General features: G+C 44.8%; 4 protein-coding genes and 1 long non-coding RNA gene across 36 annotated transcripts in view; 2 read left to right on the plus strand and 3 right to left on the minus strand.

Annotated features, from left to right (window-relative positions):
- The window catches only part of TPM3 (tropomyosin 3), a 27,418-nt gene extending 22,437 nt beyond the window's left edge, over positions 1-4,981 (minus strand). For all 6 annotated transcript variants that reach the window (XM_070367249.1, XM_070367250.1, XM_070367252.1 and 3 more), the window contains exons 1-2: positions 4,773-4,981; positions 4,035-4,160 (exon numbers count right to left, since the gene is read on the minus strand). In XM_070367249.1, the coding sequence (XP_070223350.1) occupies positions 4,035-4,160; positions 4,773-4,886 (240 nt within the window). In that variant the 5' untranslated portion in view covers positions 4,887-4,981. The remainder of the gene's footprint in view (positions 1-4,034; positions 4,161-4,772) is intronic.
- LOC138987199 (uncharacterized) lies at positions 4,573-22,115 on the plus strand. Its single transcript, XR_011463603.1, has 3 exons — positions 4,573-4,745; positions 7,383-7,529; positions 21,903-22,115. It is a non-coding gene; the product is annotated as an uncharacterized lncRNA (long non-coding RNA).
- CFAP141 (cilia and flagella associated protein 141) lies at positions 10,699-13,957 on the minus strand. The gene is made up of 4 exons (XM_005911518.2): positions 13,846-13,957; positions 13,480-13,520; positions 11,665-11,794; positions 10,699-11,137 (listed from the first exon to the last, which is right to left on the minus strand). Exons 1-4 carry the CDS (start codon positions 13,876-13,878, stop codon positions 11,036-11,038), a joined length of 306 nt encoding a protein of 101 aa, XP_005911580.2. The 5' UTR covers positions 13,879-13,957; the 3' UTR covers positions 10,699-11,035.
- Positions 14,424-22,918, minus strand: C3H1orf43 (chromosome 3 C1orf43 homolog). Of its 2 annotated transcripts, XM_014483657.2 has the most exons (7): positions 22,620-22,910; positions 22,126-22,227; positions 18,180-18,297; positions 17,918-17,971; positions 17,089-17,255; positions 16,938-16,996; positions 14,424-15,349 (listed from the first exon to the last, which is right to left on the minus strand). In XM_014483657.2, exons 1-7 carry the CDS (start codon positions 22,683-22,685, stop codon positions 15,154-15,156), a joined length of 762 nt encoding a protein of 253 aa, XP_014339143.1. In that variant the 5' UTR covers positions 22,686-22,910; the 3' UTR covers positions 14,424-15,153. The 2 variants fall into 2 exon arrangements, with proteins under 2 accessions (XP_014339143.1, XP_070223357.1); XM_070367256.1 differs by lacking the exon at positions 22,126-22,227 and having other exon boundaries at positions 22,620-22,918.
- The window catches only part of UBAP2L (ubiquitin associated protein 2 like), a 47,677-nt gene continuing 43,955 nt past the window's right edge, over positions 22,497-26,218 (plus strand). For 23 of the 26 annotated variants that reach the window (XM_070367226.1, XM_070367232.1, XM_070367240.1 and 20 more), the window contains exon 1: positions 23,195-23,310. The gene's annotated coding sequence lies outside the window, so the exon portion shown is untranslated. Of the gene's footprint in view, positions 22,521-23,127; positions 23,311-23,597; positions 23,667-26,218 lie in introns of those variants that run through there. The other 3 variants (XM_070367221.1, XM_070367219.1, XM_070367220.1) reach the window with 3 other exon arrangements.

Genomic DNA, 26,218 nt, shown 5'->3' on the forward strand with positions numbered 1-26,218 from the left:
TACCACCCCTGCCCCTGCTACCCACCCAGGAAATGGAAAGAAAAAAAGCAGGGTTTGAAGTTTCAGTAAACTCTGCCCTGATGGCCTAAGACCTTTCCCAACTCTCTTTGGAGAAATCTAACGAGATATCCATAATCCATGGAAATAAAAATGAGACTTTGTCATCTCAGGGCTGATCAGCAGGGGACACTATTGCACTGCTCCCTTGCCCTACTGAAGAAGCAGAAGACTTCATCTTAGAAAAACCAAATGAGTGTTGAGAGCACCACTGCATTCCTGAGGCTGGTAGATTTGAACAGATAATCTTCTCTTGATCCAGGGAAACAGGTGGACTGACTCCTAATGACCTTTAAAAGCATGATGGATGGGCAGCAAGGGGCTTAGTGCTATTGTTTTCCTGGTAACCAACAGTACAGTATATCAACAGGTGTATATGTCTGTCCTCTCCCTCTTCTCCCCATCCTTTTCACCTCCTATCCTTGAAAAAAGTATAACTTGTGTGTCCTACCTATTGCATTCTCCTTTTGTTTTACCTTCAACAGCTTCTGATTTCATCTCAGATCAAAAGAACCTTCCACATGGTTGCACCACAGTGTGAATGTTCTGACCACCAATGACTTGTACACTTAAAAATGGTTAAAATGGCAAATTTTACATTATGTACATATTTTTCACAATTAAAAAATGAAAAGGACCTTGGATGAACTTAGGGAGGAAATAAATGAAGTTCAGACTGACCTTGCCACACCCTCACCCTTTCTTTGTTCAAGGAGTCCTAGCAAATCCTATGCTTTCCACATTGGCTTCTCAGGTAACCAGGACTCCCAGGTTCTCTTTCCCTTATATTTACATCAAAGTAATGGTGATCGCAGCCATGAAATTAAAAGACGCTTACTCCTTGGAAGGAAAGTTACGACCAACCTAGATAGCATATTCAAAAGCAGAGATATTACTTTGCCAACAAAGGTCCGTCTAGTCAAGGCTATGGTTTTTCCAGTGGTCATGTATGGATGTGAGAGTTGGACTGTAAAGAAAGCTGAGCACCAAAGAATTGATGCTTTTGAACTGTGGTGTTGGAGAAGACTCTTGAGAGTCCCTTGGACTGCAAGGAGATCCAACCAGTCCATTCTAAAGGAGATCAGTCCTGCGTGTTCATTGGAAGGACTGATGCTGAGGCTGAAACTCCAATACTTTGGCCACCTCATGCGAAGAGTTGACTCATTGGAAAAGACCCTGATGCTGGGAGGAACTGGGATCAGGAGGAGAAGGGGACAACAGAGGATTAGATGGCTGGATGGCATCACTTCGATGCCCATGAGTTTGGGTGAACTCTGGGAGTTGCGGATGGGCAGAGAGGCCTGGTGTGCTGTGATTCATGGGGTTGCAAAGAGTCGGACACGACTGAGCGACAACTGAACTGAATATGCTCTCTTTACTTGTTTATTAATCTCAAGGGCTGAAGCTGAGCTGTGAACTCCCTTCCTATTAGAAAGAGCACCCTCCCTTCAAAGACGCATATATTCTGTGCTGCTGACTCTGACCCTTGCTCTCTACTTGAAACCTGTTGCCTCTTCTTGATTTAGCGCTTTCCCCAATTCCCATAGACGCCTTCCTTTTCTTCTTTGACCCTTTGAGGCAGCAGTCAACAAACTTCTGTAAAGGGCCAGATAGTAAATATTTCTAACCTTGTGGGCCATAGTGTGTGGCTGCCACTCTCTTGTAGGGGGAAAGTCAGTAGGGCAATATGTAAATGAATGGGCATGGAAATGCTCCAGTAAAACTTTGTCGGAAACCAGGCCAAAGCATCATTTACCCCGATAGTTTGCTGACCCCAGCTTTGAGAAAAGAAACCTTTCTTCCAGTTTCCATCTTCAGTTCAGTTCAGTTGCTCAGTCGTGTCTGACTCTTTGCCACCCCATGGACTGCAGCACACCAGGCTTCCCAGTCCATCACCAACTCCGGGAGCTTACTCAAACTCATGTCCACTGAGTTGGTGATGCCATCCAACCGTCTCATCCTCTGTCGTCCCCTTCTCCTCCCGCCTTTAATCTTTGCTGGCATCAGGGTATTTTCAAATGAGTCAGTTCTTTGCATCAGATGGCCAGAGAATTGGAGCTTCAACTTCAGCATCAGTCCTTCAATATTCAGGACTGATTTCCTGATAGGATAGACTGGTTGGATCACCTTGCAGTCCAAGGAACTCTGAAGAGTCTTCTCCAACACCACAGTTCAAAAGATGGGTTTCCATCTTAACCCCAAGTTTGTTTGCCTCTTGCCTACAAGCTTCTCCTATTTCTTATTCTCTTACATATCTCTGAGGGGACTTAATGACTTTTTGGGAAAGCTAACAAGAGGGAGAGAAGTTGAATGAGGTTTTTTTTACCCATACTTTACATATTTAAATGGTTTTGGTAGCTTTCTATATGACTATGAGAAGTTTCTTTCAAATGAATATACTGAGTAGACCCTGTCTAGGTGGGGGCTGATGTGTGCTTACGTGTGTGTGTGTAAGGACAAATAGAATTCATCTCCAACAAATTCCTTATCTTCCCAATGGTATCAGTGTATTGTCTAGAGCCTCTATGTCATTCTTTCTCTCCCCAAATCTCGGGTTAATCTTGTTTGTTTTTTCATTGTTCCTGGAAGTACCTCCTCAAACCCATATACTAGCTATACCAGCCTAAGGACTTTCCCAGAGAGTTGTTACAATTTTGTTACATCTCACAAAATTGTTATCAACCTGACATTGTGTCCATTTGTGAAAACTTAATCCTCTGCCCATTTATTTGAACCAGAGAGATACAGTCATCTATCCTTGTAACCTAAGTTCGGCAAGTCCAGCAGGCCATCAAGCTCTAGCCCAAAGTCCTGGAGTAAACTGTGTTGTTCACAGTTTTCCACAAAGGAAGAATGAATAGTTTGCAGTGGCGTAAACTCTTGGAAACTATGAACATGTATCATGTATATAATACGCTCTCTGTCTGTGACCTCTGGCATGATATATTCAACAACCCTCAGCACTTCCCCAGGTCACTGAAAGCGGCAAAAAGCCAGCAGGGAGATCGGAAACCTAATAGTAAAGAAGTGAATGAGAGCATCCGAAAACGTTGCTGAACCTCTTGCTCTGTTTCTAGCTGTTTTCCAAAACCAAATGTGATTTTAAAAATACTTTCTTACTAACTCAATGCTGAAAATTGACTGTATTTCCATCAATACCAGAACATTCTTTTGTTGCTGTTAAGATTCCTGTGTTACTTTTCTTCCACAAATCTTTTCTTGTAGTCTCTCTTTTATCTTTGTGGTTAACTTCAAGGTTGACGAGATAAAGGGAAATGGGCGACTATGAGATAACGTGAAGTGGAAAAGAGAATTTATTTCATTTTCAAGTGGGAAAACTTAGCCCTAGAGAAGCTGAATAATTTAGTCAAGGTCACAGAGTGAGGTCTGGTGGTAACAACTTTACTCCCTGGTCCTTCTTATTTCTGATATTAAGATTCTCTCAGCTGTGCTATAAGCAGTGCTTTCTATGGCATCTCTGTGGCATAAGGTCAGATGCCCACATTGCCCACGATAAATAAACCCATATAGGGCCAGGGTCAGTGTGACCTCCTTTGTCCCATTGTGAAATCTGAGCTAGCTCTGCTGGGCAGTTGAGAGATGAGAGGTTCCCTATTAATACACATATCTACATGCCAGTCCTTGGACCCAAAAGCTAAGAATGTGGCATGGGGGAGGAGGTGGGGTAAGTGATAGCACTCTGGACTTGGAGTTCCCTCCCTTTGTCCAGGTCCTGGGAAAGATAATTAAATTCCTGGATTGGGGGTAAGAAAAATGAGACTTCTGCAAGTTTTAAAGAATGAAAGTATGTGCCAATAAGGGTATACCAGCATGTGGGAAAGATGCATGTGGGTATCTACGCCTATGTTCTGAGAATCCACAAGTGTGTATATGTCCAAGTGTGTTTAGAATTCAGTTATTAACATGAAGATCTATTTGCATAGGTTAAACCCACCCCCCAGTTTCCCTATACTCACATCAGCTGCTTTCTTCTCTGCCAGCTCCAGCTTCTCCTGGGCATCCTTCAAAGCTTCAGAATACTTGTCCAGCTCGTCCTCTGTCCCTTTCAGCTTCTTCTGCATGGCTGCCAGCTCATCTTCCAGCTATGGAAGCCCCAAGAGTCACACACAAGACACACATACACAACAGTGCAGACTCAGACCCTAGGCTCTTGAGCCTGACAGACCCCTGAGCTCACCCTCTATGTTACCATCCTCAGAGAGACAACACACTTTCTTCTTCATCAGTTTCAGCCAACTGCCCCAGGAATTTTGCTATGGCCTTGGCCTGTGACCTTGTAATCTCTGACCCTAAAATGACCAGGCCACGCTGAGTTTTCATTAAGACATTGGGATGGTAAATATCTTCAGATGTCGATGTCTGTGACCCCATTTAAGGGAAAAGAGATGCTGCATGCCAAGCTCCCACCTTTTCCTCTAGAAGTCACGAGTTATTCCAAAACATGATCCACTCCCACTTAAATTGAGCAGACAGACTGTGGCTCAGAAGGGGTCACTGACTTTCACAAGGTCACACAGGCAGTCTAAGGCAAATACCCTAGATGCCCTCTTCGTGTGCTGTGAGGCTGGGGAAGAAGAGGAGTCCCTCCCGCCCAAAGGATGAGCTGGCACCAGTGGTCACTGCCTTTCCCACCAAAACTCTTCCACTTCAGTTTTGTTCACCAGCCGGTAAGAGAGACCAAGGCTAAGGCCTACCTGCTTACTTCTTTCTTCTGCCTGCTTCTGCTCAGCTTCCGCTTGCTCTGCCCGATCCAGAGCGTTCTCCTTGTCCAGCTTCAGCATCTGCATCTTTTTCTTGATGGCCTCCATCCTGAACAGTGGCCGTTGGGGAGCTCACCTGTGAATACTGGAGGACTGGAGACTAGGGCAAGAAAGGAGGGGCTGCTGGCTGAGTGACTAGCTCCCCAGACCTGGGCCTTTATTTCTGCCCATGGCTCCACCTCTTGTTCCTAATATGGTGTTCCCAGCCCCATCATTGTTCTCAGGGGAACACAGGGTGAGACACTTTGATGGACTGACATCACCAGCAAAGAAAAATTAGGGAACAGCTGAGGCTGATTTTAGACAATGGAAAGTGGGGGAGGGAAAAGGTTCTCCCTGACCCTGAAACTTTCCACTCACGCTGGGCAGCTCCATGCATATTTTAAAAGAGCAAGGAAGGGGGAGGGGTAGGACACTGAAATAGAGAAGGGTACTTTGGCAATTCTAGAATGGTAGTTTTCACCCAAAGCATGACTAGTTTTCCTGGTTTGCCCTTCAGCTTTCCCCTGACTCTCACCCAGACTGTGTTGGATACTAATCAAATTCCACTGGTTGAGTTTTACGTTTTGATTCCTGGTATTTAGGGAGCCTGAGCAACAGTGAAGAGGGGAGATCACCCATGATCCTTGACAATTCCCCAGATCCCCAGATCAAGTTACTGTGCTATTTTGAGAGTCTCTAATGGGCAGGGAGACATTATTCCTCCCCACTTAAGAACCAGGGGGACGGAGTAAGAGCGTAGGGTTGGGGTTTGGATGGCCATCCCAGAGTTTCAGGCCAGTGGGCAGGGAAAGAAGAGTGGGAGACAGAGTAATCCAGATAGGATCACGTCCTCCGTTTCCCCACAGTGATCTTTAAATAGAACTTTTATACCCACATAGACCAAGGTCTTGTTGCTCTCTACTCTTCTCACCCTCTGCTCCCTTCTTCACTGCCCCTAGTCATCATCATCATCATCATTACCAGCTCTGTTCTCCCTGGCTTAGCTCCAGGCTCTGTTCATTCCACTTGGAGCCTTGCTACTGACAGGTGGTAGTTGATCCCTGACCCGGGCACCATACAATCTGAGAATATGCCAGAGAGAGGTGGGCACTGTTCAAGGTGACCCGGACTACCAGGGAAAAATATAAATGGTGCTCATTAGTCATTATGTCAAGGATAGATGGGTGGTGTTGATACTAGGCTCCAACAATGGGGTGACTGAAACACCTGCTTCTCATCACTAGAGGTAAAGACACAGATAGAACCATCAGCTGACTCGTGAAAGAAAACAGAAAAACCAAAGACCCCTACTATTGGCCTTAGGGAACAGGAGTCCCAGGCACAGGAAGCATTGGATAATAAGGTGGGGAGATTGAATAAGAAGGAGAAAACCACAAGGACAGGAAAAGATCAGAGCCATTTCCCTTCTAGTACAAGGAAAAGAGGCTTCACAGGTGGCACTAGTGGTAAAGAGCCCGCTTTCCAATGCAGGGGAAGTAAGAGATGTGAGTTCAATCACTGGGTCAGGAAGATCCCCTGGAGGAGGGCATGGCAACCCACTCCAGTATTCTTGCCTGGAGAATCCCATGAAAGAGGAGCCTGGCGGGCTAAGTCCGGGGGATTGCAAAGAGTGGGACATGACTGAAATGACTTAGCATGCACACACAAGGGAAAGATAGAGGAAGATTTGATACCCAGACTCCAGTTCTCCCCCGCTCCCACACTAGCCCTCCAGGTTAAGATTGAAATCCACATGGGTTGCAGCCACTAGTTTTCCAAAGGGGTCCTGGAGAAAATAGGTTCAGTAAAAAAAAAAACAGGAACCCCAGAGCCCCAGAAGTTGGGGTAAGAAAGAGTATGATGCCAAATTGCCTACTGCTGTAAGAATATGTTTGACATTTAGTTGGTTCCTAATTAAACAACCCAATATCAAACATATCACACAGAAGTAGGCAGAAGAGCTTTCGCGGCCCTCTGCCTTCCTCCCCACTACAAAGAAAGGGCAGAGCAGACATGTCAGGCACCAATCCCTGAGAGCCATCTCTCTGGGGAAAGGGCACCAACCCCTGCTCTTCACCTCCTAAGACAGCCAGCTCTTACTCATCGGGTCTTCGTGCCATCCCTGTCTTGGATCCTTTGCTACCAGTGCCTGGCCTTTGCTTGATCACGGTAGCCTAAACCAGGAAGAATATCTGGCAGCCCTCTGCATCCGGGCACCTATCCTTTCCAAAAGCTCCAACACAGTTTCTTCCCCTGGTGTCACGGCCTCAGCGCTCAGAGGATCAACCTTGTCAGCAGCTCCTTGTCAACCTTGCCACCTGCTCCCCTCAGTTCCCCTCCAGCTGCCCCCAAGGCTTTCCGGGAGAGGGGGTGGGGGCTTGCACGTCCTGCTTTACCTTTCCAATGCCCCCACAAGACTGCTGAGGGCCTTTCAGCGGACCCTTTCCTGGAACCTGCCTGCTCTTGAGAACGAGAGATGAGTAGCCATGAGAAACTTCCAGAAGGCTTGGTTGCTTTTCCCCACCATATTGTCCCTTCTCACCTTCTCCCCATGCCCTCCAGGCATGCTTCTCCTCAAAGTCACCCTTGGATGTCCGGAAGATAAGCGTGACCTGTCTTACTAGCAGGCTCCAGCCCAGGCTCCAGAGAAGACTTAAGGACAGCCTCTCCCGCCTGGCAGAATTGAAACCAGGATTTTAGAAGGACAAGGTGAGGGAGGAGAATGCCTCTGCCAGGAAACAGCCTGCCGTCCTTGGGACTCTCCTCTTCTGGGGCTTCTTACAACATGAGCTCCTGAGCTGGCTTCTTTAAGGGTCTTTCCTCACAGGGGCCTGATTTTCTGGGAGGTTTCTCTGCTGAAGAGAATCAGGTCTGTCGAATGTCCTGTGGCAGGCAGATGCTTCTCTCTACTGTGGCAGAAGCAACCCGAGTTATAGCCGCACTGGTGGGGTGGGGGCTTGGATGGAAGCGTGGGGTGGGAGGCGGCGGCTCTGCTTCAGCCCCCAGGCCTGTTCCATGCGCCCTTGTTCCCATTAGTCCGGACACCCCCACCCCGCTCAGCGTGCACTCGCAAACGATCTGCCAACTTGACGGTGCCCTTGATCTAGATCAATAGCTTGTCCCAAGCTCCAGTCAATTCGTATTGTGTGGCTTGCCTTCCAGGGAAGACCAACAAATGGGCCTACAAGCCCCAAGGTAGACACCTGTGGTGTTGTCTTATGGCTTTCAGTCTGCGTGTAATTTTTTACTTTCTTGACCTTCCTTTTTTACCCTTAACACCCACACCTGCCCCAAATTCTAGTTCCCTTTTCTGGAAACCTCGACTGCCCTGGAGAACCACAGGCTGGAGGGCAAAAGGCCGGGAAGGGGATTTTAGCAGGAATTGAAAGGACTTTAGTGTTTGGCAAACTCGGGAAACAGAGGCAGAGACAGGAAATATTGATGTAGGAGAGGAGCAGCTCTCCCAGGAAGAGACTGACAGGGTGGCATGTCCAGGCGGAAACCTCAGATGGCCTCTGATGAACGCTTTCCAGCTCTCCTGGAAGTACCTTCTGTGTAGCCATTTCAAACCAGACTGAGTCCGTTTGAGCCTGAGGAGCTGGGTGAGGCACTGGCCACAGAGGGAAAAGGGGATGGGGAGGCATGAAGGGGTGAATTACTCAGCTGATGTGATGCGAGCAGACAGAGCAGGCAGAGAGGATCAGAGGCGATGGGCTCCGCAGGGGGCCGCACTGCCAATACTGGAGCTAGCCTGGCACTGACAAGCCCTGGGGAGAGAGGCCAAGGTCAGGGATCATGGCAGAGGGGTGGGGTGTTCCGTGGGCCCAAATGAACAGCAGAGAAATAAAAGGGGTTGATGAGGGAATGTGGCAGGAGGTGAGGGGCAACCAGGTAATGCAGTTGAAATAAAAATAGAAAAACTATCAAAGGACACGAAAACATCATTGTGGGTTATCATCTCTGCAAAGTGCTTTATTTAATCCCCACGGTAACCTAGTGAGGTAGGCATTATCTCCATTTTACATATAAAGCCCTGTAACCCAGAAAGTTAAAGTTACTTTCTCAAGAACACACAGGCAGTAAATGCCAGCCAGAATTCAAACCCAAATCCGTCATATGGAAGCCTGCTCTCCTAACACTAGGCTGTGCTGCCATGATGAGGCAGGGGGTGGCTGGGAGACAGATACAAAGAGGAGAGAAGGGAGGTGAGACAGACCCATAGGGAACAGAGTGGAGGAACAGGCTGAAGGAATGGGAGACTCAGTCTCAGCTTAATGGGTCAAACCCAGGACACAGGTGTATGGTTGTGTCTCCTATAAAACTCCCACCATACCTGTCATGGCTTGTTCACCGCCTGCCTCCCTACCAGCCTGGAGCAGCCATGTACTGTTTGGTGTCACAACTCAAGAGCAGTGATTGACTAAAGATTAGAGGCCTTGGGAAGCAGGGCTGATGGAGACTGGAGGATGAATGGACATTTAGGACAGAAAGAGAAAGACAGGGCTGGGATGGAGAATGATATTTAAGCTGCCTAAGGAGGCTGGCCAGGGGGCCAAGCAGGGCCCCTGTGAAGGGCTTGGGTCATAGGAAATCTCCTAAGAGGGAAGTGGGAGGATGCCTACTGCATGCCAAGGGCTGCGCTTGCTCTCTACACACATTTATCTTATTTAATCCTCATAATGTTTCTATGAGATGGGTATTATATTCACTTTCAGAAGAGAAAACTGAGGCTCAGAGAAATAACCTAATACATACACGATTAAGAAGTGAAGCCAGACTTTGAACCCAAACCTGACTCCAAAGTGTGTGCTTTTCTCTTTATACCTTGCTACCTCTCTGTGCTCATGTGTGGTGAGGAAAGGAGGAAGAAGTTCTGACAGCTAAGATGAAAACGGCGTATTGAAGGACAGAGGCAGACTTGGGGCACAGGGGAAAGAAAAGGTGTGAGTTTTGCAGTGTGGACAGAGCCGCAGTGTTGAGAGCAGGAAATCATCAGTGTGGGAAGGATGAGTCACCAATGAGAATGCAGATGCCAAGGTGAGGGATGAGGGGAAAATAAATATGATGGCAGTTAATCAGTGAGGGTGTGTTTCTGCTCCTGTTACTGGCTGCAAAGTGGGAGTCTCTCTGGCTTGAGATATCATTTGTATGTAAAGTGGATCTTTATGAGTAAGGTTCTCTGTGGCCTATAGATGCGTATGATTAATTAGTACTTTTCAGAATTTTGACTGGATTAAGATGTCACATGCTCTTTCTGCTACTGCTGCTAAGTTGCTTCAGTCGTGTCCGACTCTGTGCAACCCCATAGACGGCAGCCCACCAGGCTCCCCTGTTCCTGGGATTCTCCAGGCAAGAACACTGGAGTGGGTTGCCATTTCCTTCTCCTATTCATGAAAGTGAAAAGTGAAAGTGAAGTCGCTCAGTCATGTCCGACTCTTCAAGACCCCATGGACTGCAGCCTACCAGGCTCCTCCACTCATGGGATTTTCCATTTTTATAGTCCCCCATAAATCCCACCATTTCTTTCCCCCTCATAACTGCTATATTACCTGCCTAACCCCTGAAGGCATTTGAGTTTGGAACCCTGTCATTTCGAAGAGGTGAGCATTCAGACGGAAATTCAGAGGAAAGAGACTTTTCCAAGGTCTCACAATAATTGGCAAAGTCAAAACATAAAATCCAGTCCTACTGACATCAAGCCCCATAATGCCTGTGGATTAATAGGCATATTCAGAGCTATTGTCCAAGTGTACAGAAGAGATCTGTGGAAGTGAGATCAGAGAGGTGGTGAGCAAATCCAGAAAGCTGTATTAAGATACTGGCAGCTGTGAATAAACACTTTGAAGTGGGCTCAAAGAATAAACCAGTGGTCCAAGTCTGAACTTTTAAGAACTAGCTTTATTTATTAAACCAAATCAGGATGCTCTGCTCACGTTGTTCCATCTATCCACCTCCCCTCCACTCACGTCAGTACTGCATACCTCATTCTGACCACAAGGCGTCACTCTTGTTTTTACCATTGTTTCATAGATCATTTTCCAGATAGCACTGGGGCTTGACAAGAACAGGAGATGTGAGAGTGGGAACACTGTCTTAAGCTCTGGGCAGATAACTATATCCAGGTGTGTTTAGGAAGGGACGTTGGAGGGAGTGGGGCTCAAGAAGGCTAGGTTAGCAGATGCGGTGAGAATGGAAGGACAGTATTTCAAATGCCATCAGAGTCTCTCCATGTAAAAAGCTTTGCCCTTCTCATTTAGTTCTTGCTGGTACTGCTGATGCTCCTTTTCAAACAGCTGGTGCAGGGCAGCTTGACGGACCTGGTGGGGTGGGTAGAAGAGTGTGATATTTTCCCTGTTTACTCGCCTTCCTCATTCTTTCTCCCTGGTTGCTTTCCTATCCCGTTTTCTCTTGGATCTGGAATTACCTATGGCTTAAAATTAAGCAGGAGCATAAAGACTAAACTTTGGAGGGGAAGCCAACCCATTTTTTCCTCTGTGGGTGTGCAGACCCACATCTTTTCTGAGAACACACCAAAAACCACAAACATTTCTAGGCATCTGGGATACAAAGATGGTGACATGACAGCAACTGGGGACTCCAGGGAGAGAGGTTCCCAGAGGCAGATGCTAGGCACTAAAACTAGGTGCAGTTTTACCAAGTGAGAGGAGTAAGGACGACCGCTTTGGGACTCTGCAGCTGGATACAAAGAATTGGTGAAAAGGAGCTTTGGTTTCAGGGTTAGAGTTGCTGCTCTGGTGTAATGGCAGAGACCAGGAGCTTGGGAATCCCAGTGGGAAAAGGAATAGTGCAGTAGAGGATGAAACTTCAGGCCACTAGAACTCACCATCAGCAACTGCTTGTTGGCCAGTGCCAACTCCTGTACCATGGTGTCCTGCATCCTTAGGATAGCATATGGGTTTCTCCTCTGGCTTAATGTTATCTGCCACAGACAGTGAGTGTGTGAATTTCGCCACCTGTCCCAGGCACAAAGGTAGGGGTTGAATAGGTTAGAGTTAAGAGGAGAGACAGAACCCTGTCAAAGGAGGCTCTTCATCAGAACTTCTGTACCATTGTCAGAGAAGACTGCAAACTCCTTGAAAAGGTGACTAGTACTGGCTTAGCTTCTCCAGGAAAGAACGCTGGAGTGGGTTGCCATTCCCTTCTCCAGGGGATCTTCCCAACCCAGGGATCCAACCTGGGTCTCCTGTATTGTAGGCGGATTCTTTACCGTCTGAGCCACCAGGGAAACCTTGATTTAGAACCTAGCGTATATTAATAGGAAGTCTGTCATTCAATCACCATAATAACCATGTGTCATAGGTATCAGTTTTTGCATTATACAAACAAGGAAACGTAGTTCAGGTGAGTTGCCCAAGGTCACCTGATGGCAGACCTGGGTATCAAATCCAATCTAAAGACTGATTCCTTCCATCATACCAGTGATACTCCGTCTTGGCTAGACACTCTGGAATCATTTGTTAAGGTTTTCTAATACACAACAGGATTATACACATGTGATACACACCCATATCCTCTGTTCAGATAATCTTGTTGACATTTCTTTAAAAAAATCAAGTATTTTTTACAGATGACTGAAAAATACATACAGGAATATATATTAAATGAAAGCTGGAAGCATCATTCTTCTGCCCCAGTTCATCTCAACAAAGTTATCAGTTTCTTGTGCATCTTTATAGAAAAATTTTTATCATGTATCAGCAAGTATAACTTTTATTTTTAACATGAAATTTTACATTTACATAAGCAGTATTACGTAACAATTTGGACTTTTCACATCAGCACTTAGAGATTTGCTTCATTCTGTTTAAAGGCTGCCAAGTACTTTTATAACATAATTTCACCAGCTACATGTTATTTCTAGCTTTTTTACTTGTATAAACAATATTGTCACGAATACTCGTATGTGTGCATTCTATTGCTTTTGTAGGTATGTGTATAAGGTATTCCTAGAAGTCGAGTTGCCAGTTCAAAGGATCTATGAATTTAAAATTTTGATAGATTTTACAAAAAAGGCTGCATCAATCTTGACTCCCATGAAAACTATATGCATTCTTTTATGTCACATCCTTGCTACCTCTGGGTATAACCTATGAAACCTTAAAAAACAGGCTTATCCTATCTAATCTTAGGCCATTTTAGTCAGAATCTTCTTCTGGGTTAAGGCTTAAAAAAAAAATCTTTTGCCACATCATGCAGCACATGGGATCTTAGTTCCCCACCCACTCCCGCACCCACTGCATTGGCAGCGAGCAATCTTAACCACTGGACCACTGGGGAAGTCCTAAGACCTTTGTTTTTTTAAAAACACTCCCCAGGTGATAAGAGATATACAGCTTAATCTTTGAGTTTTCTTATTCATTCATTCAATAAACACCTACTGCGTACCTACCACATGGTTGGTGAGTGTGGTACCAGACAACAAATATTTGAATTTTCCTTAAAAACTAAAAAAACAAAAACTTGCTCCAATTTTCCTTCAGAGAATGGGAAGCAAGGAAACAAGGGCTGCTGTTTGCCTGCTTCACACCTATTTGCCTTTTTGAGGAGCCCCTAACAAGATGAAGTGGATATCAGAGGAGGGCAGGAGAGTGAACATGTCAAACTGAAGCGTAAGGGAAAGGACAGCAGCAGAGATTACCTGTGCACCATCTTCTTAAGTTCCAGGGCCCTTTGAAAATGCTGCAAGAAAAGGGAGTTCTGTTATCTGCCTTGATCTCTAGTACCTCACCCTCAGTGCCCTAACATAGTGGGAGACAAAGACCTTTCTTTTCGGAGAGAGGGGAGTAGCCAACTTCCTAGGGCAGGTGTGGAGAAAGTCCTATTATGCAGGGGTTAGTATGCAACAAATATTTGAATACCTACTACGTGCCAGTCTCCCACCCCTGCTGCTACCCTTCAGTTACACCAAGGGCCTCTCTCAAGAACTATCAATTTCTGATAAATTCATCTGGAAACCTTATCCAGGGGAAACTCATCCAAAGCAGCCTTCTCCAACTCTGCGTACCTCTTCTACTTTTCCCATCTTTTCCATGGACATGTCTACAGACTTGCTTGATGTAGTCTTAGGAGACTGAACAAGCTCTCATTTCTGTTTAGTCACCAAGGATTCAGTAGTCATAGCAACATTTACACCTCCAACAATGAGCCTAGGCCTACAAGAGTTGATTGGTCACCTGGCCTGTTGCCCCAGAGACCTGAAGGGAATCCTGGTTCTCCAGCCTTCTATTAGTGACACAGGCACTTTTATGAACAAGGACCCCAGTTGCAACTTTAGGATTTCTTCTTTTGAGATCCCACATGACCCAACTAAGAGTTTGTATACCACAACTCAAGAGTTTGATCAAAGATCCCACATTCTGCAACTAAGACCTGGTGCAGCCAAATACAAAGAAACATTTTTTTAAAACCAGGCTGCATCGGGTCTTAGTTGCAGAATGTGGGATCTTTGATCAAACTTTTGATCAAACTCTAGTTCCCCAACTAGGGGTGGAACCAATACTCACTGCATTGGGAGCATGAAGTCTTAGCCATTGGACCACCAGAGAAGCCCTCACATGTCTGTTTTATTAAAAGACAACTATAGAGGAATGAATCATATGCTTTATTTTTTAATTGTTCATTAAATGGTTTATAAAGTCAGATCAAGATATTGGTCTATTTCTTCACACTATCCCACAAATAAGGAGTGATGGGATTATATCAGATGTTAAAACATTCCTTTTTTTATTCATGACAGTATACAATGAAAGTGGAAGGCAGATCCTTGCATGTTAGAGAAGTTGTGTTAATGTTCCCAGTAACATCCTGGTTTAAGTGGAGCACCAGGGTAAGTTGTTCTAGGCAGCACTCATGGCCTCCACCAATTTCCGCAGCATTCTGTATACCATTTCCACCAATCAACTCTTAGATGTCTCAAACCAAATGGCTCCCATTCAACTGTGTACAGAAGACAGGACACCAAGCCCGGTCACCCTTGGGATAATTTATAGTCTGGAAAAGGACAGATGAACCATGATCAAAAAACCAAGTGAGGATTTTTAAGGAAGTTTTGACAGAAATATTAAGAAAAACATCTAATTCAACTCCAGAGAAAAGTGATATCAAGGGAAAATAAAGTCTTAACTGATGTTCTAAAACTGGCCATAAGAGCGGGTGGGAGAATGATCCTCTAGGCATGAAATCTTAAGAGCTCTGAACACAACCAGGGCTTCAGCTGATCCAGAGCTGGGCTGAACCAGATGACCTGAGGGCCACCCGGCAAGCACACTGCAGTCTGTCTGGCTCCATCAACAGTGAGAGGCCTTCAGCTCCATCACAGAGTACTCTCCAGTGTGTTATAGTTGTCCTTAAAGCTCTTCAATTCGAGGAAGTGCTTGGCACGTTTACTCTTCTGACTGGAGGGGAGGTATGTCACCTGGATGGTTGTTGGGGAGACTTCAGGAGACTGGGTTAGGTCTTTGGCTGCTGACTGGTGTTGTCGCTGAGAGCTCCCACTTCGTGCTTTGACCCTGAAGAACACAAAGAGGGCTGGTGATGGACAGATAGAGGACTAATGGAAGAAAACAATTCAAGGCTTCTACATCCTATGCATGCAATTGTAGCCACAAATGGTCTCTGTCCTATCTTACAAACTAGTTACTAAAATCCCATGTGGTAGCTTAGAAATAGCAGAGAAACCAATTTTCCCAGTGAGTCCCTGCCTCTGACTCAACCTCTTCTTCATTCCACTGTGCTTAAAGAAAACTTTTAATTCTGATTCACCTAATGTGTGGATGCCACTAATATACTCCCAGTCCAAAGAGTCCTTTCAAACAACTGACCTCCAAAAAATAATATTGAAATTAACTATTGAATTATCATAAGTTAGGACACTAAATCTGGTTCTTTTACCAACATGTAATTTACTCACATCCCATTATCCCTTTATGGTGGTATCACCCCTTTTGCAGATTAGGAAACTGAGGGTCCATCAAGAAAGTTGCCTGAGGTCACAAAGCTAGTAAGTGACAGAGAGCTGGGATTAAAATCTAAGTTTGTCAGATTTTAGAGCCTATACTCTTCAATATACCCGTTGAAATTTTCTAGAAACTAGAGATCTAAGAGACTAAATTTTTAAAAATGTGGTAAAATACATATAAAATTTACCATCTTAACAATCTTTAAATGTTTACAGTTCAGTAGTATTAGGTACATTCACACTGTTGTGCAACCAACATCCAGAATTCTTTTCACCTTGGAAAACAAACTCTCTGCCTATTAAACAACTCCCTATTCCTCCTTCCCTCCAGCCACTACCACCCACATTCTGCTTTCTGTCTCTATGAATATGACTACTCTAGGTACCTCATGTAAGTGGAGTCATACAGTATTTTACTTTCAAAGAAACTGAACTTGAACAGGCCTTCTCCACCCTTTCCAAGTGTTTTCATTAGTTTTCTAAGTGGTTTTTATAGGATATTTTGTCTTTAGAACAAAGTAGTTTTTAAGGATATACAGAAAACAGGACAGACATACCCCTCATCTTTTGAGAATAATAATCAACACAGCAGAAAGCAGATGTGTTATTTTTGTGGCTGGTAAGTAACTCTTTATTCCAGATTGGCTTTCCGCCTTTACTCTTATAATTACATACATGCATAAACAACATATTGAAGCTCTGTTAGTAGGTATTTAAAATGTTCCCAGCAAAAAGTTATGAAGTCTCTTCTATAAAACACAGCTTAGCTCTTTAGTGATACCTTTTGTTTCAGTCAGGTAATAAAATTGGCTGACAATTCTTTCTTTTTATCAGACCAAGATACAAAGGAAGACATCTTTGTTTGCTGAAAAACTATTTTATTCCTTTTACTGGTATAACAGATTACACCAATTCTGACATTTTACTGAGTTGGACCAAAAAATAAAAATAAGAAAAGAGATACAAAAAAGTAGGAGAAACTTCTTTTATTAGCTTGCATCTACTTTCCACCGTAAAGAAACAGCTCTAGGACCTGATTTTGTTCACAGTGCTTTTGAAAGTAATCTAACTGTGAAAACAGCCCAGGACTACTGTATTCTCTAACCAGCTTCCTTTGACATGTTCCCCTCCAAACTCACACTGTGGCCAGCTCACTCAGGGCCTCCTGATAGCGCAGGTACTCACTCAGGCCAAAGACCTGAAGAAAGAGGAAGGAAGAATGAGGATCTCTCAGTCTGGGGCATCCCTTTAGTTCCCTGAAGGAAAACGTGGCCACCCACTGTGGCTTACCCCTGTCCCATAGCGGGCTGTCTCATAGCCATCCAGCAGGGTATCAATAAGGGCCTTGCGCACACCCTTGAAAGGAGTACTAGTGTTTCGAAGATCTAGCAGGTAGGAGCGGAAATTCTTGCCCATTAAGGAATGGGGATGTCGGCCTTCAGCATGAAATGGGATCTCTGTGGAGATAATAGAACAATGATACCCCCTTCCCCGTTTGTTTAGTCTTACTAATTAATTTCCCAAACTTAGAAACAGGTACAATGAGTGAGTTGGGGGGAAATTTTAAGAGAATTAAGAAGACTAGAGATCTAGAGCTATGTCTGAGTGGTCATACAGTGGTGGCAATATAACTTAAATTATACCAATGGTATACAACAGTGTCATTCCTATTTACCCTCCTACTTACCCATAGTTTAAGATATAAACTATGTTTTGGTAGAGATAGAGCATTTCTGACAACAGTCATGAAAAAAATGGAAAAAAAATTCAAGAGTATTTTTGACAATGGTCAAATGGAAAAAAAAAATCAAGAACCATCTATGTAGGCTTGGTGAAAAAGCAGATGTTGCCTGTCTCCTGTGGAAAAACAAGCAAATTACCACTAGTTCATGAAACTAAAGGTATAGAAAGAACAAAACAAATCCAGACTCTCTGGAGAAAAATAACTTACCTACATCATTTCCTTAAGGCAAAACAGTAACCCAGTACTCTCAAAATTAGCAAACTCCTACCAGTTGGGTAGGTGTAGAAAGGACAAATTCTAACATAAATTGGGTTCCTCCCTCTCTTTCCCCGGGTGAGCTCTCAGGATACAGAACAGCTGCTGAGCAGCCCTTACCAGAGGCACGGATAGCATCCAGAGCTTTCATCCTGTATAGGTAGTTGTAGCAATCTGTTGAGAGAGAGACTGGTGTCAGGAATAATCCTCAAAAGATTCTCCAAACTCCAGCAAGCTTAAAGTGCTTCCCAATCTAACATATGCCCAGTAACAAGGAACCACAGCTGTTGAGTTTGCCAGCCTCTATGTTTACAACTGAGAAAAGGAATTCAGAATTTGTGAGACCCCTCACTGAAGTACTGTCCAAGAACATGCTACATACTTTGATTTCCCTGGGTTTCCAGCTGTAGCAGTCTTGCATCATCATCTGCGAGAAGCTGAGGTTCATACTTGATATCCTGAACCTTCGACAGTCGGATATCTATCTCCTCTTTTAAGTCCTGTTCATGTGGAGAAAACAATACACAGCCATTTAGCCTGTTCTTTGCTACCCATCAATCTGGAAATGGGGCAAAGTGGGAAACAACTAAGACAACAGAGGCAGAGAAAATGCTCATTTGGCTAATGAAAGCCCCAGGTTAAGACTCAAGAATTTAAGAAAGTATGGGACTGGATTTGCTAAGAACCTCTCCAAAACACATATCTCTAAGCTAGATCTTTTAATCTGCTAGAATTCCTTCAAGTTTTATTATTTCTGACTTTCTGGATTTTTTTTTTTTTTTCTGCACCAGGGAGCTGCATGAAGGCTTTTAGGTTCCCTGTTAGGGACTGAACCTACATCCCCTGCAGTGGAAGTGCAGTCTTAACCACTGGACTGCCAGGGAGGTCCCCTCAGTTGGATTTAGAAGAGTCTTGGTTAGCTGTTTTTTCCTGAGCTGGGAAAAAATGGACATCAACTGTAGGTCATAATCTATTCTAAAACCCTAAGATCTGTATGTGGTTTAGAAGTTTGGGAACTATCTCTACCTGGTGGACCACAGGATTTCTAGAGGTTTTCTTCTAAGAGCATATTTAATTTTTTAAGTAGTTAATTCAAAAACAAACTAGGGACTTCCCTGGTGGTCCAGCGGCTAGGACTCCAAGCTCCCAATCCAGGGGGCCCAAGTTAGATCCCTGGTCAGGGAACTAGATCCCACATGCTGCAGCAAAATTTGCTGCAGTCAAGTCAAAAAAAAAAAAAAAAAAAAATATATATATATATATATAAACCACTTATAACAGTTTCATATTCATCTTTCTAACTTAAGAGGGCTGCCAGAGTCCCAAGAAGTATTCTCTTGTAACTGTTTAGAAACTTCCATTGTGAAGTATGTCATACATAGAATACATTTCACATATATGTACACCTTAAATAATTATAAAATTCATTAATATGAACACCTGTATGCACTACTCACTTTAAGAACTGGGACATGACCAATGACTTCAAAGCCTTGTGTCCACCCCTGGTCAAATGCAATCTCCAACCTTAATTTCTCAAGTTTTATTTTTCTTTGCTGTTTTATCATGTTACCCTGAAGATGTTTAGCTTTGCCTGGCTTTGAACTTCATACAAATGGAAAAATATTTTGAGTTTCTCTGCAACCTTTTAAAATTTTAAATAAATTTTATTGAGGTGTAATTCAAATGCAATAAAATACATTCATTTTACATGTCGTTTGATGAATCTTGACAAATGAATACTTTCATTCAACTACCATTCCAATCAAGATACAGAACATTTCCATCATTCCAAAATGTTTTTCATTCTCCTCTGCAGTTAAACTCCCCCTCCATGACCCAGGGAACACTGATGTTTTATCTGTTTTAAAATTCTCTACAAATGGAATGGAATCATATGGTATGTACTCTTTTGTAAATGGCTTTCTGGCATTTTTTTCACTCGGCATGTTTTTGAGATTCATTCATGTTTGTAATTCATTGATTCCATTCAAAAATATTTTGGGGATTCATTTGTGTTCATATTCTTATCTTCAGTTTATTTTCATTTCTCATAGTGTTCCAGAACACAAATATGTTTTCAAGTGGAAATTTAGTGTAACATATTTTTTAAAAAATTACAAACAATGCTTTATTCTTGTACATGTCTTCTGGTACACATGCACAAATTAATTTCTCTGTGGTAGGAATTGCTGGGCTGTGAATTAGGTACATTTGCAATCTTACTAGACAATACCCCAATATTTTCCAAAGCAGTTTTATTAATTTACACTTTTCACCAGCAACGGCTAAGAATTTAGACAATGTTTTAGAGCAAAAGGAATCTTGATCTCATCTAGTCTATAGTTGCTGGGAGAGGGTGGCAGTGGTGGGGTGTTTCTAAATAGTCAAAGTTTTGACTGACTCATGATATACTGTAAACTAACCTTGTATGACTGACTCATGATACAGTGTAAACTAACCCTATATCCTTCTTAAGGGAGGCAGTTGGCATCTGGAGAACTGAGAGAATGTGGAAGCACTGCTGAGGTTTCGGGCCACATCTTTGAGGCTTTCCATGAAATATATCAGCAAAGAAAAATGAGAAGAGTTACAACACTATTTAATGAAAGAACACTGGTCTAGGAGTTGACATAATTGTATACCAGCTCTAGCCCTCCCACTAACCTGCTTTTCACTCAACAATGAATTATTAACTATCTACTATATGTAGGCTGTGGCTCTATAGCAGTGAACAAAACTGGCATGGTGCCTACGTTATTAGAGCTTAGGGAAGAGACGGGCATTAAACAAATACACATAAAAGACAATTTGTAGTAAAATGCTATCTGAAACAAAAAAAGACCTAGTTTATAATGAGTCATAAACATTCCTCTTTCTAGGAAATAGTACTTGAGGTAAGCTCTAAAGATCAAATGAACTAGCTACATGAAAACCAGAGGTTGATCATTCTGCCCCAGTGACAGTACACATAATATAAGAAACTCAGCGCAGCTAGATCCCAGTGATCAATGGAGAGCCATACAAAAGGAGGTTGGCAAGGGCAACAGGCACCTTTTGCCCAGAAGTGGAAGACAGCAGCAGCAGGATGGGGGTGGCAGGAGGGTATTAAGAGTTCTGGTTTAGACATGTTAGGTTTGAGATGCCTATCAGACATCTAACTGGAAATGTTAGGTAGGCATTTGGATACACAAGTATGGAACTCAGGGAGGACTGGGATATAAATAAAATTTCAGTAGATTACTTAAAGAGAGGAAAGGTAGGCAGTTATCTTCAGGAGACAGTAGAGACACATTACTTGGTTATTCACTTCCTGTATGTCCTCAGTAAGTTGCTTCCTTTTCTTAGGTTTCAGTTTGTAACATGAATGATGGAACTAGATGATTTGTGCTGCCCTCATAAATCTAACGGAGAAGGCGATGGCACCCCACTCCAGTCTCTTGCCTGGAAAATCCCATGGGTGGAGGAGCCTGGTAGGCTGCAGTCCATGGGGTCGCTGAGGGTCCTACACGACTCAGCGACTTCACTTTCACTTTTCACTTTCAGGCATTGGAGAAGGAAATGGCAACCCGCCAGTGTTCTTGCCAGGAGAATCCGAGGGACGGGGGAGCCTGGTGGGCTGCCGTCTATGGGGTCACACAGAGTTGGACACGATTGATGCGACTTAGCAACAGCAGCAGCAACATAAATCTAAACGGATTCCCTGGTGGCTCAGACTGTAAAGTCTGCCTGCAATGCAGGATATCTGGGTTCGATTCCTGGGTCGGGAAGATCTCATGGAGAAGGAAATGGCAACTCACTCCAATATTCTTGCCTGAAAAATCTCATGGACAGAGGAGCCTGGCCAGCTACAGTCCATAGGGTCGCAAAGAGTCGGACATGACTGAGTGACTTCATAAATCTAAAGTTTTGCAAAGTTTGCCTCCTCACTGATGTGGGGCTAATTCTAATCACTCTAACTCCATCCCAAATCAAAAACAAAACAAAATCCTCAAACAAAAAACACTGGGTAGCTTAAGTTTAACAGGGAAATATCTTACCACAGAAAGTTTGTAATTTAATTCATTTAAAATTGGAATTTTAATTCAAGTCCTTCATTCTGCAGATGCAGAAACTGAAGTCCTTGGATAAGTTACTAGCTGTGCCACAGCAGTGAGCAGGTAAGCCAGGACTCAAGATGACCTTTATCGCTCAGTGTACTAAAGCAAGCACGTGGGTAACTGGACAAAGAATACGGGAACTGAGTCATTTCGAAAGGCAAAGGAAATCTCATTCTGAGCCCTAATAGATCTGGAGAACCACGCCTATCTCATGTTTTAAGGACCTACCTTGGGGGCATTGTGTCCCACAGGGACATGAGGTCCCCTTCGGGATTTCATTGCAAAGCGCATGATTTGCCTCTTCACAAAAATAAATAGCAGTACAAACACCTGTCCAAAAGGCAGAGAACCTTGAATTAAAAAATTAAATAAAAGGCATGCCTTCAATTCAAATCTCAATTGGGGTTCTCAGGGGTGCTTTGGGATATAAGTTGGGGCAAAGCAAGGCCATTACCAATGGGGTGGGTACGGGTGAACCTGTGGCGGATATGCGTGGGGGGGTCTGCGTCCCAGGGTTTAGAGGGAGGGTTCTCAGCTGGGGGGGCGGGGGCGGGGCGGTGCGAGTCGGTGACTTACGCTCCCAGGTACTCCTGGGATAGGAGTCAAAGCCCAGAAAAGTGCAGGTGAGTGGGTGGAGAATGAGGACACGGGGGACTGCTCAAGAGGAGGGTCTCTACTGGGTCAGACGCGACCGCAGGAATGGGGTGGGGGAATCTCCTCACCAGGCTCCCGTAGGCCATCACCAGCACGACATTCACGCCAGACAGCCAGTTACTGCCGGACGCCATGGCCTCCCCACCCCGCGCGGAACTGCTCCGGTTTAACCCGCTGCCCTGCCTCGTCAGCCCGGGCTCCGCTGAGGCAACGGCGCCTGGGTTTCCTGAAACTCCCCGGCCATTTCCTTACGGGGACAGACCAAGGCTGACCGGGCCTGAAAACATGGCGGATGGGGGGGGGCTAGGAAAGAAGAACGACGCCTTCCCGCTTCCCCCAAGCACGTGACTCAGGCACGCAAAGACAACCGGGACCGGCGAGTGCTGAGACGCGGAACTACGCCAGTAAGAGGAAGCAGAAGCCCTCTGCTCGTCACGTGGCGGAGGCGGGGCCGCCGCGGAGGAGGCGGGGCACACGCGCGCAGCCGGAACGAGGTGTCTCGTGGCGAGGCGGCACGCGCACGCTTACGTGCGCGTCCCTTTTCGCGTCACGTGCTGGGGGACGCAGGAAGGCAAGTGGGAGGGAGAAGGCGCGAGAGCGAGCGCGAGAGGGAAAAGGGGAGGGGGGAGGAGGGAGCCTTATATCACGTGACAGGGGCGGCGCGGCCCGGGGTGTCAGTGTGGAGGAGACTGAGGTAAAGTTGGGAGCGCAGCGGCGTTGGCGGCGGCGGCGGCGGCAGCGGCAGCGCGGCGGGGCCGGGTATTGTCCGCGGCCCCTTTAAATCCGCGTTCCCCCTTTTACCCTCCCTCCTTTCTCCCTTACCCCCGCCGTATACCCCTCCCTCGGTAGGCCCCCCCGCACCGTGTTTCCCACTGTACACCCCCCACCTAGTCGTGTGAGCCCTGGCGCCCCCCCTCGAGTCGGCCGCTGGAGGTTTTGTTTATGGTTGGGTTCGCGGCCTAGTGGGCCGCGCCAGAGCCGGGGCCTCGATTTGGGAGCGTGGCCGGGGCGGGGCTTGGGGCAGTCGGCGGCGGGGGGGGGGCCATGCGGCTAGAGCCTGAGACGGGGGAGAGCGAGAAAGAGCGCGAGTGAGTCAGGCCTGGGCTCCGCCTGAGGTAGGGCCCTCTCTTTACCCTGGCCGGTTCCTGTGGAGAAGACGAGAAGGCCTCCTCCCTTTCCAACCCTCTGCGGGCCCCCTCTGATCCGGATCCGGCCTGGTTTAGGGGTGGCGGGGAGTGGGGGGAGGGAAGACGATGGGGTGGAGCTGCCCCAAACTCCCCCATGTGGCCCTCAGTTTGGAGTGCGGAGGATTAATTTGTTCCGGGTGGGAGGTAAGGAGGCGATTGGCCCTGTGAGCTCCCGATGTGGTGCTGAGCGGGGTGAGCCTCCCATCCTCCACGCGTGGGCTTGCGTCCCCTCTCCGTTTCCAGCCTCTTTGTCAGCTCCTCTTATTACCCTTTCTTTCTCACCGCCCCAGCTCTTGGAATATATTTTTTGCTGCTGTCTTTAGCTTCCTGTTGTCCATACTGTTGTTTTGGGTACCCCAAACAATTATGGTGTTATCTGGGAAGCTGGGCATGGGAGGCCCCCCATAGGGTATATTACGCCTAAGGGACGTCACTAGAGCAGTGGGGTATTTGATCACTCTTCTCATAATGGAACAGGAATCCCAAATTTCTTCAGACCCTTCACCTTGTGGGCAGTCCTTAAATTGCTTTGCAAACTGATGTCACAAATAGGCTGCTCCTTTTCCACTGTTCTTGAAATGTAGCCATCTCTGGTGTAGGATATTGTGAAAGAAAAACACCACAGTAACAGGCCTTTTTTGTTGTTGTTATTGTTATCCTTTTTGCCTTTGACTGTCCCTGATTATTAGATGGTGAAATCGTGTTTTGTTTTGTTTTTTGTCTCCTCCCCATTCACTTCCACCGCCCATCTTCTGCTTTGGGGATGGATATCTGATGTGACTTGCTGGGATGTGATGAGGGTCATTGACAACCCGAATTCCTGGAGAACTAAAACGTTTTGGCCGTGTATAGGTTGATAAAACTGCTTTTGAGATCCTGCAACCATTGTCCTTAAAAAGATTAGGCTCTCCCGGTGATTATTTCCGTTGTGAACGGGAAGTCGGAAAGTGTTGCTGGCATGAAAACTGATGATGAAAGACCTTAAAATGTACTGTTTTGATTATGATTTTTAAAGCCCCTTCTTGCCAAAATGTGTCCTAACTGGGAAGTACTCTTTTTTAAATTAGGTTCAAGTTGATGGGGAAGGAGTTGCAGGGGTAATTTCCACAGAGCATCTAGGGGAATTAATTGCTCTTTTAGAAGTAGCAAGCCTTACCCACCCCGTCCAGCTTCAGAGTTTCTGAATTGTTTCCCAAATTAGATTGTAAGCTCCCTGAGGGCAGCAACCAAGTCATATTGCTTTTGTATTTACTAAAATACTGGACACATAGTAGATACTCAATAAATACTTGTTATTTATTTTTTTCTGTAAAATTTCTCTGGCTATTTTTTTAAGTAGCTGGTTTTCAAAAAATGGTCAAGGGCACTCCTGCGTTGAAACCTGTATTTGTTCCTGCACTATTCCCTTGTCTCCAGTACTTCTCACCTACTTTCATTAAATATTTTTATGCTATATGAAAGAGTACTTAACGAGATTCCTCACCTCTACTGTGATAACTTTGGGTATGTGTCTCTTTACTACTAAAAGGCTACTAATTCTGTGCCCTCCAGTGATCCATCCCAGATCACTTATTTTTGACCTGTTACTCAGTGTTGCTACTACATAGGTGGTAAAATTTTGTTCGTCACACATTTCAAAGCACTTACAAGAGAGAAATGGAAGTTAATAGAATGATCAGGAGGTTCCCCTCCTCCCCTTTCCTAAGTAATTAATGTGGGTTTTGAAATGACTAATGTATTTGGGCTGACAGGTACTGTACATGCAATTGTCCTTACAGGTAGTCATGAAATTCTACTTAACAACTCATGCTCACAAATGGAAACACATGTGGAGTAGAACACAATCTATATTTTTTAAGTTCTAGGAGAGGCTACTCCCATGGTTAGAATCTTCATCTTTGAGCCAATTACAATAATGCCTATAGTTTTCCTCTAGGTATTTTCTTTTTTTTTTCTGTTTGATTTGAATCTAGGTACTTGGTTGAACAACACTTGATTTTTTGTAAGTTAAGTTTTGAAACTTGACAATAATGGCAGCCTGGGAAAATGGACTTCTGTGTATCAAATAATCCTGTACTATCTAGACACATTTACAGGCTTTTTTGTGCACCTGTGTAGGGAGAAGAGGTAATGGTTAAAAATTAGCCCCAAAGTTTCCTTAAAAATCTTTCTTGGTGATAGGGAATGTAGAACTCTTAATTCTTAATGACTGCATCAAACAATAAAGATCTATGTGACACATTGACCCAATTGGGTGAAGGATTTATCCACAGGGAAGTTAGCTTTCTTTGTGACCCAAGAAATAGGTGAAATTCACTCTCAATAGTTCATGCTTGCGTATTTCTTTAGAAACCCAACCTACCTGTCCCTCAAATCTGGCAATGTCTTCTGGGCAGCCTAGAATTACCCTATGTGAAGTTTTATTAATGAAAAATAATATAGAGCAGAAAAGTATACACTTGTCCTCTTTGGAATGGAAT

This window comes from Bos mutus, chromosome 3, assembly GCF_027580195.1.
Source record: "Bos mutus isolate GX-2022 chromosome 3, NWIPB_WYAK_1.1, whole genome shotgun sequence".
In the NCBI taxonomy this organism is placed as follows: Eukaryota; Metazoa; Chordata; class Mammalia; order Artiodactyla; family Bovidae; genus Bos; species Bos mutus.

Coding starts and splice junctions, on each gene's coding strand:
- C3H1orf43 (XM_014483657.2), bottom strand. CDS start 22,685: ATGGCGTCCGGCAGTAACTGGCTGTCTGGCGTGAATGTCGTGCTGGTG. Junction 17,972..18,179: donor GGAAACCCAGGGAAATCAAA/GTATGTAGCATG, acceptor CTCTCTCAACAG/ATTGCTACAACTACCTATAC. Junction 15,350..16,937: donor CTGAGTGAGCTGGCCACAGT/GTGAGTTTGGAG, acceptor TGTGTTCTTCAG/GGTCAAAGCACGAAGTGGGA.
- CFAP141 (XM_005911518.2), bottom strand. CDS start 13,878: ATGTCCATGGAAAAGATGGGAAAAGTAGAAGAG. Junction 13,521..13,845: donor AGATGGGAAAAGTAGAAGAG/GTACGCAGAGTT, acceptor CTTTTCTTGCAG/CATTTTCAAAGGGCCCTGGA. Junction 11,795..13,479: donor CTTAAGAAGATGGTGCACAG/GTAATCTCTGCT, acceptor TGCCTGGGACAG/GTGGCGAAATTCACACACTC.